Source organism: Rhea pennata, chromosome 13, assembly GCF_028389875.1.
Source record: "Rhea pennata isolate bPtePen1 chromosome 13, bPtePen1.pri, whole genome shotgun sequence".
In the NCBI taxonomy this organism is placed as follows: Eukaryota; Metazoa; Chordata; class Aves; order Rheiformes; family Rheidae; genus Rhea; species Rhea pennata.
Window position 1 is genome coordinate 1694114 of NC_084675.1, and position 16147 is coordinate 1710260.

Genomic DNA, 16147 nt, shown 5'->3' on the forward strand with positions numbered 1-16147 from the left:
TGAAACAGCTCAAGTGAATATTCAACTTCAATAGCTGTTGTTTAACAATTGATTTTGCATTCAGGATCCCTCTAGATAGTCAATAATAATTTGAAACACTTGGTAACAATCCTCAAGATAAAGCTGATATTTAAGTAGTATTTTAAGATGTCTACAACAGAAAGATCTCAATAATCAGAGTCCCACTCACCAAACCAACCGACATCTCTAGACATTCGTTTTTCTAGCCTATTTCAATAGAGATCTATTTTTGATCTTCGTGATTTATCAACAAATCACTGATCCACGTTCTAGACATCACTAAGTAAAAAGAAAACGTTAAGCGAGTCAATGATACAGAGGAATACGAATACCTTAATGCTGACTGGTTTGAAGACGGGGAGAAAGTTAAAAAGTCTCTATCCTCATTCTACCTTGGGAAACAGAACAGATCATAGAAGACAAATCAGCAGAAAAAGTCAGAAGTGCTAGCATGACCTCTGGCTGGGTAAGCAAGGGATTACCCTTTTGATGGTTCTATTTTCTTTTTACTTTGCACGATGTAGCTACTTGATGCAGTTCTAGTGGTCACAGTTCTGGGAGGATGCAGACAAACAGGCATGGCTTAAGTGCTGGGCAAGCGGCTAAGAGAAGCAAAGCTTCCTGAAGTTTCTTGAACTTTGTTTTATTTGTTGGAAAAAAAAACAGCTTAAGATTTTAGCTGATGAACATCATACAACAAAACTATCACAGATTTCCAGCTTTATACACACTAATCTAGACAAGAGGCAATGAGTGGCCAAAATTAGTCTAGAAAGAGAGCTCAGGATGACAGGTGAAGAGTATTCACTGCTGAAAGTACCAAAATCCATAGTGCATTTCTTCACTGGCAATACTTCAATCAATAGCAGTTACTTTCCTAAGTGACTTGGTCATCTCAAAAAAATGGTTGCTTTTATCAGGAATCAAGTTAGACTGTCCCAGTAATCTTACTTCTGGCCTCAAGATAATAAAAAGGTTTCCTGCACTGTGTGCCATTAGTGCAGAGAATGCCAAATGCAAGACTTATCAACATTTCTGACAAATCCATTTGGCTTCCAACAACCTAAGGACGTGCACCATGGTTACTCAGCCACTTTAAGGAAGCCAAAATCTGAGTGGGTGCTTAAAGTGCTGCGTCAGATCTAGCATTTGTGCAATCACACAGCCAGACAGATCAGGAAACTGAGTCAGTTAAAAGCTTAAGAGGGTTGCAGGGTGCAGCTCAGATGGGAAGATCCACCGCCAGGGGAACCCAGAACCCTGCCCAGCAGGGGCGGCTATTTAGCCACAGCCTGAGGATGCTGGGCCTCAGATTTGCCAGGACCGTGACCCCACACCACTGCTGTCGGCCCCTGCTACCCAGTGGGCCCCCAAACCCAGCCCTCCAAACTATGACATCCCCCTCCCCCCACTACCAGGCCCCTGTGCTTCCCACTCGGTCCCCTACCCCCACAGTCGTCCAGCCACCCCCAGGCCTGTCCCTCCGCCCCAGCAGAGAGGTCCGGGGAAGGCCCAGCTCCCGATCCCGCCGGACGAGCCCCCCCGCCGCAACCCCGCCAGCCGGGGCGCCCTGTCTTCCACGGGGCCTCGCTGGCGGCAGACCCCGGCCTCGCTCACCCTCGAGGCTCTCGCACTGCACAAGGTTCACGTAGTCGCCCTGGCGGAGCACGCCTGCCTTGAAGCCGCGCACCAGCCCCTCCAGGTAGCCGTTGTCCACGTTGAAGTACAGCTCCGGGAAGCACGACATGGCGACTGCGACCAGCTCCCCACCGGCGCCACCGCCTCACGTGACCCGGCCGCCGCTCACGTGACACGCGCCCGTCCCGGCAGGCCGCGCGCGCGCTGCTGGGGCTGGCCCCTGGCGGCTGCGGGGCGCCTGCAGCGGGGGGGGGGGCGCTGGGCGGGGCGGGGCTGCCGTGGGGCCCTGGGGCTGCCGCCGGGCCCTAGTGCCGCCGTGGCCGCGGCGTGGGGCGCGGCCCCCGCAGCGCCGCGAACCCTCTGTGAGCCCTCCTGCGCCCTCCTGCGCGGCCTCGGAGCGGCGGAGCCTGAGCGTAGCACGGCGCTGCTCCCTCGCCCCGCGTGGCCACTCCACGCAGAACTGCCAAGTCCCCACTGCAGCCCCCATTCCCTCGCAGCCCACGTGTAGCCTCAGACACAGTCCCCAGCACAGCCCCCAGTGCCTCCATACGGCCCCAGCCCCTCCATACAGCCCCCGGGCCTGGGTACAGCCTCCAGCCCCCATCCGCATGCCCCCTGCAGCCACAGCGGGGGCAGGGAGGGCTTGGCAGGGTGACCTGAGCCACCTCATGCCCCACAGCTGGAGCCACAGTGCAAGGGACAGGAGTGGGGCATGGGACAGGATTCCATGCACCTGTGCTTGTACCCATCCAGGGCAGGGAAGAGCCGGGCCTGCCACACCGCAGGGCTTAGACGAGGGGATATCGCCAGGCCCAGGGCTGTGGAGTGCTGGAGAGAGGCCATCCAAGCTCCTGGACTACAAAGCATGGTGAGGAAACGTGGCCAACATCAGGAAAATGCTTCACACAAATGAAGCTGAAGTGCCCATGTCTGGAGGTATGACCTGATGGTTGCTGCTCCATCCTGGGGTTCATCACTCTGCAAGCACGCTCTCCTGCTGCGCTGCTTGCAGGCTTTACTGTCCCACCTTGTCAACCTGCTCCCTTTCTGTTTTCCCTTTTGCTGCAGGTCTGAGCTCATCTTAACCCACCTGTAGGAAACGGGGCACTGTTTTCCTTCAAAGGGAACTACAGCTGCACAGACACGCTGTCACTGTGTGTTTTACAGTGCACTGGACCAGCAGTACCCCTTGACCACTACAGTGCCCCTGGACCAGCAGTGCCAGCAACCTGCATCCACACTGCTCGGAGCTAGCCTAACATACCATTACGCCTAAGTCTGTCCAGGGCTCTCTGTTGCATCTCCATGACTTTAAGACACTACTGTACTTTTATGCCAAATTCAAAGTGTTTGAGACAATGTGAGGGCTGTATTACAGCTCCACAGCAGCATTCTGCTGTTGGCATCAGCAGTGTGTGTGGCATCCCCAGGCCACAGCCTGGTGGCACCTAGAGGCCCATGGCTGCCTGGGCTAGTGGCTGAGGAGGTCAAACTTTGGGCTGTCTGCATCCACACTGGAGCCATTCCCACTGCTGACCTCTCCCTGGTAGCTGCTTCTTTAGGCTTGAAAGCTGTGCTGGTCCAAGGGAGCCATGGGTGGGTTGTCCTGCTACTGGTGCCTTGGGCATGCTTTTAGCTGTAGGCTTAGAAACAGTGCTGTTGTATTACCAGTTGCATACAACGGACACTTATATCAGACTTCGGTCTGTGTAACAAACCAAAAGCAGGTGACCCTGTGCCTAGAGGAAGAATATTGAATGCCTGACTTGAAATTGTTTTTGAATCCTGCTGCAGACAGGACTCCTGTTCTCAGCAGTCTATGGTGACATCTACTTCCAGCTCCCTCTTGGTGACATAGGGCCAAACACAGAGTTGAGGACTTATCCCCAGCAGCACTGCAGCAAAAATATCTTGGGTGGGAGCCTCTAGCCTACTATGAGCAATACCCTAGCTTGTGGGAGCAGGGCTGGTGGGAGCAGGACGCAAGTCATACATCTCCCAGCACAGCCAAATTCCCACCTTCCAGGGCACTCCTACTGAGATACCACTCTAATCTAGCTGGGAATGGCACTGCAGGGGCTGCTATGGGGTGTGGGTATCTCCCACTTTCTGCTGACACTCTCCCTTGAGAGCCAAGGTAGACATGGCTGGGTAGAACTCGTCCAACTTGGTGATGGCTTTTGCTAACAGCTGGTTTATTAGAACTGCAGAGGAGGAGGCACATGTGGGCAGACCCATGGTGGATTCAAGGAGCAGCCTAGAGTAGCAAGGGGCATACAGCCCTCCAGGACCAGCACTAGTTCTTGCCACACGGGAAACTGGTGCTGATTTTCCTGCAGTAGCAAAAAGCATTGAAAAAGCGGCAGTAGCAGGTGGCACAGGGGTCACAGCAGGGGATCTGATGCCCAAGACAGGACTCCAGGAGGCGGACGCACCGGCGAGGGGAGCGCTCTTCTCGGCTTGAAGCTTGCAGTGCAGTGGATAACACCTGACAGAGAAAGGAGTTGGGAAATTGTTTAATGCTGGATGGTCATACCAGCAATAAAGAGCTGTTTGGAAGAGAGTGGGGATGTCCCTTGGCTCACTCCATGACTGTGCATGGAAGGATGTTCTACCTTGGCTTTGTGTTTGTTGCCTTTGCCTCAGTCCTGCTTCTTTATAGTGTGTAGCCACCTAATCCGGGGAAAGAGGTGCACAGGCAGAACGAACTTCTGCTACCAGCATATCATTATTAACTGGGAACAGATAGGGAAGGGCATTTCTGAGGCTAGAGATGCTGATCCTGAGACTTTTTCATCCTGCTTATCTGAAGGAAGCTGTGAGAGAGACAGAGGGACAAAGAAAGTCGACAGGAGACCACAGCTCCAATACACCACCTAGAAAGTTGTTGCTTGCTTTGGAACTGAGCCTAACTTAGTTGAAAGTGAGCCTGGGCTGTAGTCAAAAAAGTAATCCTTAGACCTAGAACTCTAACTGAAAGGTGCTGCCTCTAGCATGGGAGTAACCTGGCCAACTCTGGTAATAAATACATTGACACAGAGCACACCCTCTCCAGGCACAGAAAGGCCCAGGCGGGTTCTGATGTCTAGTCCAGTCCACATGGCCTAAAGAATCCAAGGCACTTCCGTGTAAAAACAAATGAGATTTGCCAGGACTCAGAATATCCGACTTCATACACCCAACCTGCACTTGAGGCTCAGAGTGAGAATGGCTCTGAAGCTGTTCAGGTGGCAGAACTGGAGATTTTGGCAGCTAGTGTGGGTACAGCCAGGCACTGCAGCATGAGCCAGCGGCATGTATGTCTGATAAAATGTACTGCGGCTGCCAGCCTGCTGCTGCGAATATCAGGGCCATCCATCATGGTCAACTCCAGGCTCAAAGCAACATGTTAGAACCCCCTGGGGTAGCTCATCCCTCACTTGGGGCTCTCTTCAGATGTGACTAGCTCTTCCACCACATTTCAGGGCCTTTATAATTATGGAATAGAAGTTTATTTTAAAACACAAACTAAACACTGAGGAAGTGAAGGGGGCAGGTAGAACAGAAACACCAGAGAGAGAGAGAGAGACAGACAAGAAGTGGAACAGGTGGGCAAGCTGGTGGCCTACAGAGGCTTCCTGCGCTATGGTTCAGATATATGTACTGGGCCAAAGAAGGGTGTGCTCAGGCCCCGCTGGAGCTTAGTAGCAACCACGGAGCTTGTGGCTGTGGGCAGTTTGAGCTTGTCTCAATTTTGGCTGCTGTCCAAAAGTGAGACAGGTCCCTTTGTTGTACTAGTGCTGGCACTTGTTACATCTATTTCAGTGCATCCAGCTGGCAGAAAGCTAATCTGGGACCTGAAGGAGATTGATTTCTACAACTTAATGCACTGGAAGAGCTCAGTGAAGGGTCCAGTGAGCCCTGAGGGATGGTGGGGATTTGTTAGGGCCTGACCCATAACAGCCACAGCTTGCTCCAGCCTCAAGGGAAGGCACTCAAGGCCCCTTCCAAAATTCATTGTGTTCAGAATCTCGGTTCAGAATTTCCTATATTTTAATTCAGCTGAACACTTCCAGAGTCCTTTTTTCCATACAAAATACTACGTTCTTTCCAAAGTCTTTTAGTTATCTGTCCTTAGAGTAACAATCTTTTCAATCTCTCGTCATGGGAGTTGCCTCAGGACATGCATCACTCTAGTGGCCCATCAGTGAATCCATCAAGTCTCCATCTCCTGAGAGGAAGTTCAGTCTTGCACATCCCCCCATAGGAGCCTGGGCTGTTTATCTTGTACACAAACGTGAGAGAGTTCTTGATATTTTCTGTCTGCTCTGTTGGGCAGGACCCAAGGAGACAATTCCAGTCTGCTTTTATAGTACGAGACACTATTTGGCCCCTCCAAGGTAAAGGAGGAAGTCAGTGTTTTCCTCCAAATACTTGACAATTATTAATAGTGAATTCACTACTCCCATCTCCCTTGGCTGGAAACATTTGTTTCATACTCCTCAGAGTCCTCTCCAATTTTGACTCAACAATTGGTTTGGCTGGACAAATTTAAAAATAACATATTTCATGCCCACAGGTCATTACTGAAATGTTTGGTGGAGAAGATTCCGTTTCCTTAATTTCTAGGAAATTAAGTGGAGAATAGTTGCCTGGCTTCAAAACCTTCCTCAGTTCCAGCCAGCTCTCCTGCCTGGTCCCTGCAGCAATGTTCCTGGTAGGCCAGCACAAGGCCATCAGCTGTCTAGGTCTCTTTCCTTCCAATTTACCAGCATTTCTACAATCCTCAGAGGACATCAAATGTAGGCTCCCTTCTCAAATAACTGTCTGGTATGGCGTTCCAAACCAGCCCTGGCTCCAGGCATGGAGAAGTCTGATGCAGCTTGCAGCATCCCTGATCTTTGGAATCATAGAATTGGTAAGGTTGGAAGGGACCTCTGGAGTCCAACCGGCAAACGAGTGGCCTGTACGGGGATCGAACCCTCAACCTTGGCATTATTGGCACCACGCTCTAACAGAGCTAAACCTAACCCTTAAGAAAGCACCATAAATTTGTAGTATGTTACCTCTGGTTCCAGCACACCACTTTTCTGCACAAAGTTTCCATCAGCTTCCTGGTCCTCCAGGGCCATCTGATCAAACTCAGGCCTGGGAAGAGCTCCTGTTAAATACAGAGAGAGGCTGGAAAAAGTGTGCATGCAGGCCGCTGGCTGAGCATATTCTCCTCTGACTCTGCTCACTGTGGTCCAGCGGAACTTGGGCACAGATAATAAATTGTCAAAGATGTAACTTTATAGTGCTGCACCTCAGAGGGGAAAAGCTGGCCTGAGTTGTGGTTATGATGGTCATATTTCTGGGCAGAAAATTGCTCCCTTCCCTCTCCTGTGCAATATGATGGGTCAGGTACCACTGTACAGGGCTTTCTGCAGGTCCCTGTTCACAAACAAGAGGACTCATTGCAGGGCAGGGGAGTCTGCAGGTGTGCTGGGGTACCTGAGGAGAAGAGCTGGCTCCAGGCAGGGCTTGGAGTCCTTGAGAGGGAAGGATCCTTGGCCAAGATCCCAGAGAAGGGGGCACTGCTGTGTCATCCAAACACGGAACAAAGACCCTATTCCCCAATGTCTGAAATGGCTGCCAGGGCAGTGTTAGCATGGAGGCTGCTCTCACTAGGCAGTGATAGGAGGGGCTGCATTGCTCTAAAGGGATCTCCTGCATTCAGTCCTGGGATCAAGATTCCCCTGTTCTATTTCTGGGCCCCTTGCCACACCAGCAAGTAGCTGGTGGCCAGACAGTGGGCAGGGTGGTGGCCCACAGGACTCACCCACTGGCTCCTTGACTTTACGCAGCAGATTGGAGTACTGGGCTCTGTCTGCCCCATCCAGACCAGCACTCATCTTCTGCAGGTGGTTGTGGCTGAGGTCCGAGGTAAGGATGGCCTGTATTCCCTGCAGCAACCCATAGCACAGCAGCAGCACGTTCAGCATGGTCCTGGGGCAATCTGCACAGCAGGATCACAGTGAGGGTCAGTCCTGGTCTGCTCCCTCCCCCCAAAAACAAACAAACAAACAAACAAAAAAACCTCCAGAACCCTGCTATCACTGTGAGAGCAGTGCATGCTTGAGAAATGCATGTGCCAGCCCTGCTGGCAAAGGATAACCTCTGCTAGCACTCCCACAACACAGGGGTCTTTGCTTGGGTCCATTGACATCACACGGAGTGGATCAAAAGCCAGCACTGAGAGTGATGTCCTCCTCCCACAGATAGTTTGGACTAAGTAGGGACAGGTGCCAAGACTTGCTGTGGCTTTGCTCTTTGCCATGCCTTTTTGTCAAGACAAGTTTTTCCCTGCTCCATCCTTCTTGCAGCACCTGGGCTGTGGTCTCCAGCCCCTTGACGATGTGGACTTGTGTTACCACTGCTTTCCTCAAAGCTGGGCTACTGTTCATATGGCCCACTGGCCTGACCAAGGACAGTAGGTTTCCTGCTCAGGTTTTTGGTCACTGGTCATGTTCAGATACGTCAGATGAAAGGAGAGGAGGATGCTGGCCAAGACAACCAAAGACACCTGTCCTTCTCCCACCCGAGTCAGTCAAGGAGACAGGGCTGTCCCTTCATTCCACTCAACAAGGTCAGCTGGATGCCTACATTTTCCCAGATCAGACTCTGGGCCTGCATCCTCCATGATACATCCCAGCCATGCATTGCCTTCAGGAGATGATGTTTCTATTACAATTTCTGCCAGTGGTAGCACAGGGAGGACCTCAGGCTCAACCATCTCTTCAGCTGGAAGCACAGGAAGCTCTCTGTGTCCAACACCCTGACAAGGGTCAAAGCTCCTGGTTCTTGGTCCAATCCAAGCAAGGTATTTGACTTCAAAAGCAAGAAGCAACCAGGAAAAGGATGTGTGATCGTCTCCCACCCACCAAATCCTACTGCTGGGGCAGCAACTGCAGGGCCTCAACCGATCTCAGTCACAGAATACTGGTAGCTTGGTATGGCCCTTCACACTCTCTAGGTTGTGAACTACCCATAAGTTCTGAGAAGGCAGGAGCAGAAATGGCACCAACAGACATTGGCCCAAGATGCTTGGGCTCTTAACTGCAATTTAATTGTCTGTCTTGTCATTCTTCTCTGCTCTGGTGCTGCTTGAGCTATATAACTTTGTGAAGTCTGATGCTCTGTTTTGCAGTACAGGACTTCAGGCAAGAAGGTCAGAAGCTCCCCAAAGCTAGCTGTGGGAAGCACTGAAAGCTCCACCTCTCCCTGTCAGTTTCCCTCGTTGGGCATTCTGTGCTTCCTCCCCAGGGCCTTATGATGTCTCCTGGCAGAGACTGGCAGAATGTTGCGTTTGCTGTGAATCTTCTTTGGGGGCAAATCTCTGTCTTAAGGAGCTGTACAGAGAGGATGGGGTCCTTTCAGACAGCCTGCTGGGATTCTCTCCTTTCTTCCCTGCTCCAGTTGCTCCTCCTGTCAGTGGCAGGGCTGGCTGATGTCACAGCTGTGTCAGATGAGTCTGTAGACCTTGGGAAGTCAGAAGCAGTGAGGCTAACAAGTTTTCCCACATGCTCTGACCTCCTGGACTTGAGAGCTTTCCTTGGGCCCCCAACATGCCTCTGAATGTTGAGCAGGCCAGAACCATTCAGAGCTAACCCATGTGCCACAGTGCCATAGGAGACTCTGGATGCTGGTACATGTATGATCCCACTGTAGAGAGGGGTGAGCACCAGAGGATGGACTGAAACCTGATCTCAATGCAGTAGTTGAAGCTCTCCCTATCCCATGTACAGCCTTCAGTATCTGCCAGGACATGGCAACGCCACACACTCACTCATCTGCATGTGCACAGGCTATAGCCAGATCCACCCAAACTCCTGTCTGGCAGCTGTGCACACAGAGTATGGAAATGCCACAGAATGTGGAAATAGCCTGGTCTTCATCTGGGTTTGGACATTTAACTAGGCCCTTGCAGGCAGCTCCCAGCACCGGAGGGCAGGTATCTCTCAAGGTCTCCAAGCTCCAAGCTCCATAGCCTCAAGACCCATGGTCTAGCTTAGAGGCAGCCCTGGTACCTGCCAGCAGTTCCATTTTGTGTTCTTTTCCATGGCACTGCTGTTGCTAGCACTACTTGAGGACAGGCCACAAACCTCTCTGTGTTTCTCACTCAGCTCCACCACTGCCTTCCCCGTTATGTCTCCCTCTTCTTGCTTGCTTTATCCCTCCACTGCTACAGACACAAGCCCCTGACCCATGTGTCAATGTCCATCCTCACAGGCAGGTTTGCAATACCACAGACAGGAGCCTAGGGAATGGACAGGAACAACTATACATTGGCGAAACAAAGCCCAGCCATTAGAGTCCGTACACAGAATTGGTAAAGTTGGAAGGGACCTCTGGAGATCATCTAGTCCAATCCTCCTGCTCCAGCAGGTCACCTAGAACATGTTAGACAGGGTTGCATCCAGGTGGGCTTTGAATATCTCCAGAGAAGGAGATTCCACAACCTCTCTGGGCAACCTGTTCCACTGCTCTGTCACTCTCCGAGGAAAAAAATTCCTCCTCATATTCAGGCGGAACTTCCTGTGGTTCAGTTTTTGTCCATTGCTTCTTGTCCTGTCACATAGGACAACTGAAGAATTTGTCCCCACCCCCTTGACATCCTCCCTTCAGGTACTTACATGCATTGATAAGATCTCCCCTCCGTCTTCTCTTCCCCAGGCTAAACAGGCCCAGCTCTTGCAGCTGTTCCTCATAGGGCAGATGCTCCAGCCCTCTGATCATCTTTGTTACCCTATGCTGGACTGTCTCCAGTAGCTCCACGTCTCCCTTGTACTGGGGAGCCCGGAGTGGACACAGTACACATGGCAGCCAAGGTTACTCCTGGAGCAGCTGCAAGATAACCTCCCCGAAAAGGCCCTGGGGAACTCCTATGACAAACTGCTTTGCTACAACTTCTTTTGTGGTGGTACCTGTGGCACAGCAGGAACACAGCAGGATTTGGACCCGAGAAGCAAATGTGAGGCTTTGGGAAGAATAAGTGTCATTCTTTGCTTAAGGTCTGCAGTGATGGTCTGGATGTCAAAAACACAGCAAATACTCTTGCAGGGAGCTCTGAAGCCTGTGCCACACAGCTACCTGAATAACCCACTGGCACTCAGCCAGAAGGCTTTTGTGAGGGAAGCATTTATGTGAAAAGCCTCCTTTGCCTATCAAGCTGCTTGGGTTACGAGCATCTTCATCAGAAAATATCCCCCAGCTCGAATCAGCCCAGTGTTTTCACCTGGCCTCAGTACAGGGTTTGCTTCCCCTTACCAAGACGTGAGGGAACTCGAATTTTCTGCTCCTGATGAGCTCAGCAATACTGGCAGCACTCCGCTGCCCTGCACAATTAGTTTGGAGACTTTTGGTCTTTCACTGTGGATTTTAAAGCTGTTATGGGACGGTGGGAATTACTTTGCAGTCAGGAAGGGAGTGGAAACTCTGTGGCTGTGAGATCCTTCCTGACCCTCTGCTCTCTCTGGGGATGAAATAGGTCAGAGAGGAGAAAGATACAGTTCCTAGAGAATATTGGGATTTCTTGCAAGATTTAATCCAAAGACATACCCCAAATAATCCAGCTGAAAAGAGAAATATGAAGCTATAATGCTGTGAAGAGGGCTAGGTTGGGCTGGAGAGAGCAAGTCTGGGAAGAAAACCACACTGGGCTCAACTAGGGAAAAGGCTGGGTGAGCTGGGGAGACCAGAAGCATCACCTACAGTGCTGGAGGGAGAGCAGATGGTGCAGGGTTGGGCCATGGGCTTTTTGGGCCTGAGAGCTATAAAGGGCAGGAGACCTCTGGAGGGAGCCAACAAAAAGGGCCCAGGAGGGGGATTCCTAGACAATGCCAAAAGCCAAGTCCTACAGAGTCAAGCACTCATTTCTGAGGCAGGGCTGAAAAGCTGCTTGGCAGCCTCGAAGCTCTAATCTTCCTTTTGGAAGCCTAGAGCCATGCCAGCCATCCTTCATCTCCCCATTCCCCCCAAACTACTCAGTCCTTTGCTGTGAGAGAACTCCTCCACACCAAGCAGACTGTTACAGCTTTGGGCATAGTGCCCTAAATCCACCTGCAGCCTGGCCCTGCTCACCCAAACCCTTCCCCAGACAGCAACACCACCCATTGTAAGCCCAGACCTCTCCGAATGGAAACAAGGCTTACCGCTTGCTGCTCCACCGAGTTCACTGGGAACGCAGCTACGTGCTTCTGCCTAGATGTCCTCCCAACATGTTGACTGGAATTTATATTGGCTTTCTATTAATTAAGTGCTGCAACCACATGACTATGCTAACTACCAGGTAGGTGGGCTTCTCTGAAAACCAGGCTTTGTCTGGATAGAGAGACAGCTAGTGGGGCGATGTGCAGGAGGGAGGACTCATGCTCAGTGCTTCTCTGCGCCCTGCATGGCTGTGAGGAGGAATGAATTCCCTGTTGCCCTGAACTCCCTATTTGCTCACACAGTGCTTCTGTGGGTGCCGGGAGGTGACTTTCCCTCTTGTGCAGTGTCCCAGGCAGAGCTCCCCTTGGTGTCCTTTGGTCCCCAGGAGTGGAGGATCAGTGAGAGACTGTACAGACAGTGATCCAGAGAAAAGATGCCACCTCCATCCATGCCTGGCCTCATGACTGCAGGCTGGAGCTGCGTCAGACTCTCTGCACATTTTCTCCTGCAAGGGGCTGTGTGTTTTTACAAAGGCAGTTTATGGGAACTCTCTAAATTAGGGCTTCCTCCATCATCCTCCCACATGATCCTGTGGCCACTGTGATCCTGGCATCAGCTCATGTCCTCTTCCTGGCCTCTACTGGCATGGGTCATGCCTGATAGCTTTGGGAAGCCTGCTCTAAATGCCCTGTGTCCTGTGCCTTTGCAACTACCCTCTTATGTCCAGGCACTAGCTCGTCCATGGTACCAGAAGGGCCTGGAAAGCCCACAGCAAGGATGAGATGTGATGCCAGAGGACACTTCTGGTGCGCCCAGTCCCACTTCATCATCCTTCCTTACAGCTGCCTGTTGAGAAACCTCTGACCTGGCTGCAGCTGGCTGCTGCTTCAGAGCAATCCCACCTTCCCTCCATGTTCCTTTCCTTTCCAGCCATATCTTTATGGCCTTTAGAGTGCAGTCTCGCAGTTCCCAGATAGGAAAATATCAAGACTACAGACTCCTCTACCAAGACATGTAGGGCTTTCTGCATGCTTTCAAAGGCAAAACTGCATATTAATAGCTCCTGGCATGAATCCAATCATAGTTCAGAGTCTGTTTACAGTCTTCAAAAATCCTCTACTCCTGACCATTAGCCACCTGCAGATTCTTTGAGCTCCTGTCTGTGCTAACCGCATCTCTCACTCATCTGCCTCCTTGAAAGCCTGCAGTTTCTTAGAGCTGAGAGTTCTTAGTCCACACCAAGGGCTCAACTCTGCCACGGGAAAGAAACGAGAACAGGCTCTACTGTTATCTTCAGACCCATCACTGGCTTTCACAGGCACATCCTAGACCTTGAGCTTCTTGGTGCTGCGAGATGCTTGATTGCCATTCCAGACACTGCAGGAAGCTGCACAGTTGCAGGGACAAATGTCACTGTGCATCATGGATGTATCATCACTGTGCACCATGCATAACCTCATGAGGTTCTATAAGGGCAAGTGCAGAGTCCTGCACTTAGGGAGGAATAACTCCATGCACCAGTACAGGCTGGGGGCTGACCTGCTGGAGAGCAGCTCTGCAGTGAAGGACCTGGGAGTGCTGGTGGACAACAAATTGACTATGAGCCAGCAATGTGCCCTGGTGGCCAGGAAGGCCAATGATCTCCTAGGGTGCATTAGGAAGAGTGTTGCCAGCAGGTCAGGGGAGGTGATCCTGCCCCTCTACTCAGCCCTGGTGAGGCCTCATCTCGAGTACTGCATCCAGTTCTGAGCTCCCCAGTACAAGAGAGACGTGGAACTACTGGAGAGAGTCCAGTGTAGGGCTACGAGGATGATCAGAGGGCTGGAGCATCTGCCCTATGAGGAACGAGTGTGAGAGCTGGGCCTCTTTTCAGTTGTCCCATGGAAAAGGACTAGAGGCAATGGACAAAAACTGAACCACAGGAAGTTCCGCCTGAATATGAGGAGGAATTTCTTTCCTCGGAGAGTGACAGAGCAGTGAAACAGGTTGCCCAGAGAGGTTGTGGAGTCTCCTTCTCTGGAGATATTCAAAGCCCGCCTGGATGCAACCCTGTCTAACATGTTCTAGGTGACCCTGCTGGAGCAGGAGGATTGGACTAGATGATCTCCAGAGGTCCCTTCCAACCTTACCTCTTCTGTAATTCTGTGATCTACTCTTGCCTTTTCAATGGAGAGCTTCAGAGTAGAGTTGTCTTGTATATAACACGTAATAGAATGAAAGGATATGGATCTTCATCTCAGGATGTACCCACTCAGTGCCTCATCAGGAGAAGGAACAGACTGACATGCATTGGGCCTTTCATTAGGGAAAAGGAGCCAGGGTCAGAGGGTGAGCTGGGGGCTGTGATGGGAGACACTGCTTACAGAGCAAAAGGCCTCCCCAAAGCCCCTTTCTGCCCTGAAGACACTAGATCAAGAGCTGTTTGATGAAAACCTCAGTGTCAGAAGCCAGAAAGGCAAAGAATGCCTTTCCATTTGAATCCACAGATGTTCCTGCAGGGCTGCAAATCCCCCAGACTCTGCCCCATGCCGTGTTCCTGATATGCCCAGAACTGCTAAGTCCACTGCTTCCCTTCAAGCATCTCTTTCCACAACCCTACAAACTATCTGTTTCCCAGTTTATAGCTCAGCAGCGCTCCTTTTGGAAACATCCATATCCCTGTAAGGAAATAGACTGAGATATGAGAAGTTCAGTGGGCTCTGATTTACCCTTGCTAGGCTGCCCAGCAAGTGAGATAGATATCCTGGGCACTGCCCCTTGCCAGACAACTGTCAGACCCTGCATGCCTGACAAGGAACCCAGAGTCCTCCAAGCCATATTCCCAACACAGTGTGAGCCATGGCAATGGCAATGCCAGACCTGGGGCTCTTTACAGCCTCTCCTCTGCCCTCCTCCCACCCCATCCTCGCACAGCCCAGTGAAAGCTGTTTGTTTGCTGAGATCAGGCCGTAACCAAGGGCTGAGTCAGAGGGGATGAGGCATGGGACCCCATCCACTTTGCCCTGTTCTCCTCCAGATTCACATACCTGCTGGAAATGCTCAGTAGAGACACTGCATACTGCCTCTGCCTGCATGCCCTCGTGCCCAGGTTCTGCAGGATGGCAGAGCCCTAAGACGGGCTGCTCTGCTGCTGGGCATGTCCTACTAGTGCAGACTGCTGTTCACAGCACCCAGCATAGCACCCAGATGGGTTTCCCTATGCAAAGCAAACGGCTGGGATGCCCATGCACAGCACCCCTGCATCTGGTACTGTAAACTTACAAGGCTTACCCTACGCTGCCCTCCATGAAAGCAGAAGTGTGGTTTGTACTCCCTCCATTTCCACTCCCTTTCCTGTTGTCGGTGCTGAGTGCCTCATCCTCATTCCCTCATTTCCCCTGGCCTCTGCAGACTAGGCCATTCCTGTGGTGGGAGTTGTGGGTTTGTCCACCCCTGGCTCCAAGCTTACCCCTGCCTAAAACTCAGAGGGGCTACAAGAGAGGCCATGTGTCCCAGTGAGTTGGTCTGCAGCTGCTGCAGGCCCCCAAGCCCGCGGGCGGCTGACGCCAGCCCCTCAAGCAGGGCCTGCAGCCCTGCTCATTAGGGCCTCTTTGGAGTCTGCAGGGCTGTGGGTGGAGGGCTTCTGGAAAGGCATTAGCAGTAACGAGAGAGGCTTTACTGAAAGCTTTTTAATCTGCACAAGCAGCATTTGTTTTGTGCACATCCCCATGGCCAGTAATGAGCTAAATGAGGTGGCCACCCGCTCACCAGACCACTTCCAGGAAGAGAGAGCCCTGCAGTGGAAGAGCAGTACCCTGTTGTTCTGCCCATAGCAGGGACCACGCTGTCCCCATCCATGGGACTCTGGGCTGTCCCCTCACTGGGACAGCACCAGCCTAGCCTTGGTGCCTCCCTGGTCTCCTGAGGGCTCTCCCAAGTGCCCTGCTGCTGGATGGGCTCCCACTCTGTGCAGGCCCGGAGGGCACAGCCACTCAGGCCACCTCTGCACTCGCCTCGGCCCCAGTATGTCCACTTAAAGGCATTTTCATTGTGGTGCTGGGGTCCAGCAGGACCCTACCCATCATCTGCTCCATCTTGGCCTTGGGTAGATCAGGCTAGAAGCATTGAATCTGGGCAGCAGCTGGGGCCCTGTGGGGCACAGCCCTAGACCCCCTGCTCTCCTGCCATGGGCAGAACAACAGGGTGTCTCTGCTGAGAGGCCATCTCTTCCTGGAAGCGGCCTGGCGAGTGGGCGGCCAGCTCATTTAGCTTGTTATTGGCTGTGGGGACACGCACAAAGCAGACGTTGCTCCTGCAGATTAAAAAGCTCTCAGCATGG

General features: G+C 52.1%; 2 protein-coding genes across 3 annotated transcripts in view; both read right to left on the reverse strand.

Moving 5' to 3' along the window:
• Positions 1 to 1838, reverse strand: part of ATP6V0D1 (ATPase H+ transporting V0 subunit d1) — a 40624-nt gene extending 38786 nt beyond the window's left edge. The window contains exon 1 of one of the 2 annotated variants that reach the window (XM_062586695.1): positions 1639 to 1838. In XM_062586695.1, coding sequence (XP_062442679.1) covers positions 1639 to 1768 — 130 coding nt within the window. In that variant the 5' untranslated portion in view covers positions 1769 to 1838. The remainder of the gene's footprint in view (positions 1 to 1638) is intronic. The other variant, XM_062586694.1, reaches the window with a different exon arrangement.
• A 2117-nt stretch (positions 1839 to 3955) lies between these two features.
• On the reverse strand, positions 3956 to 7622 carry AGRP (agouti related neuropeptide). Its single transcript, XM_062586686.1, has 3 exons — positions 7460 to 7622; positions 6705 to 6799; positions 3956 to 4147 (listed from the first exon to the last, which is right to left on the reverse strand). Exons 1-3 carry the CDS (start codon positions 7620 to 7622, stop codon positions 3956 to 3958), a joined length of 450 nt encoding a protein of 149 aa, XP_062442670.1.
• Positions 7623 to 16147: the final 8525 nt, after the last annotated feature.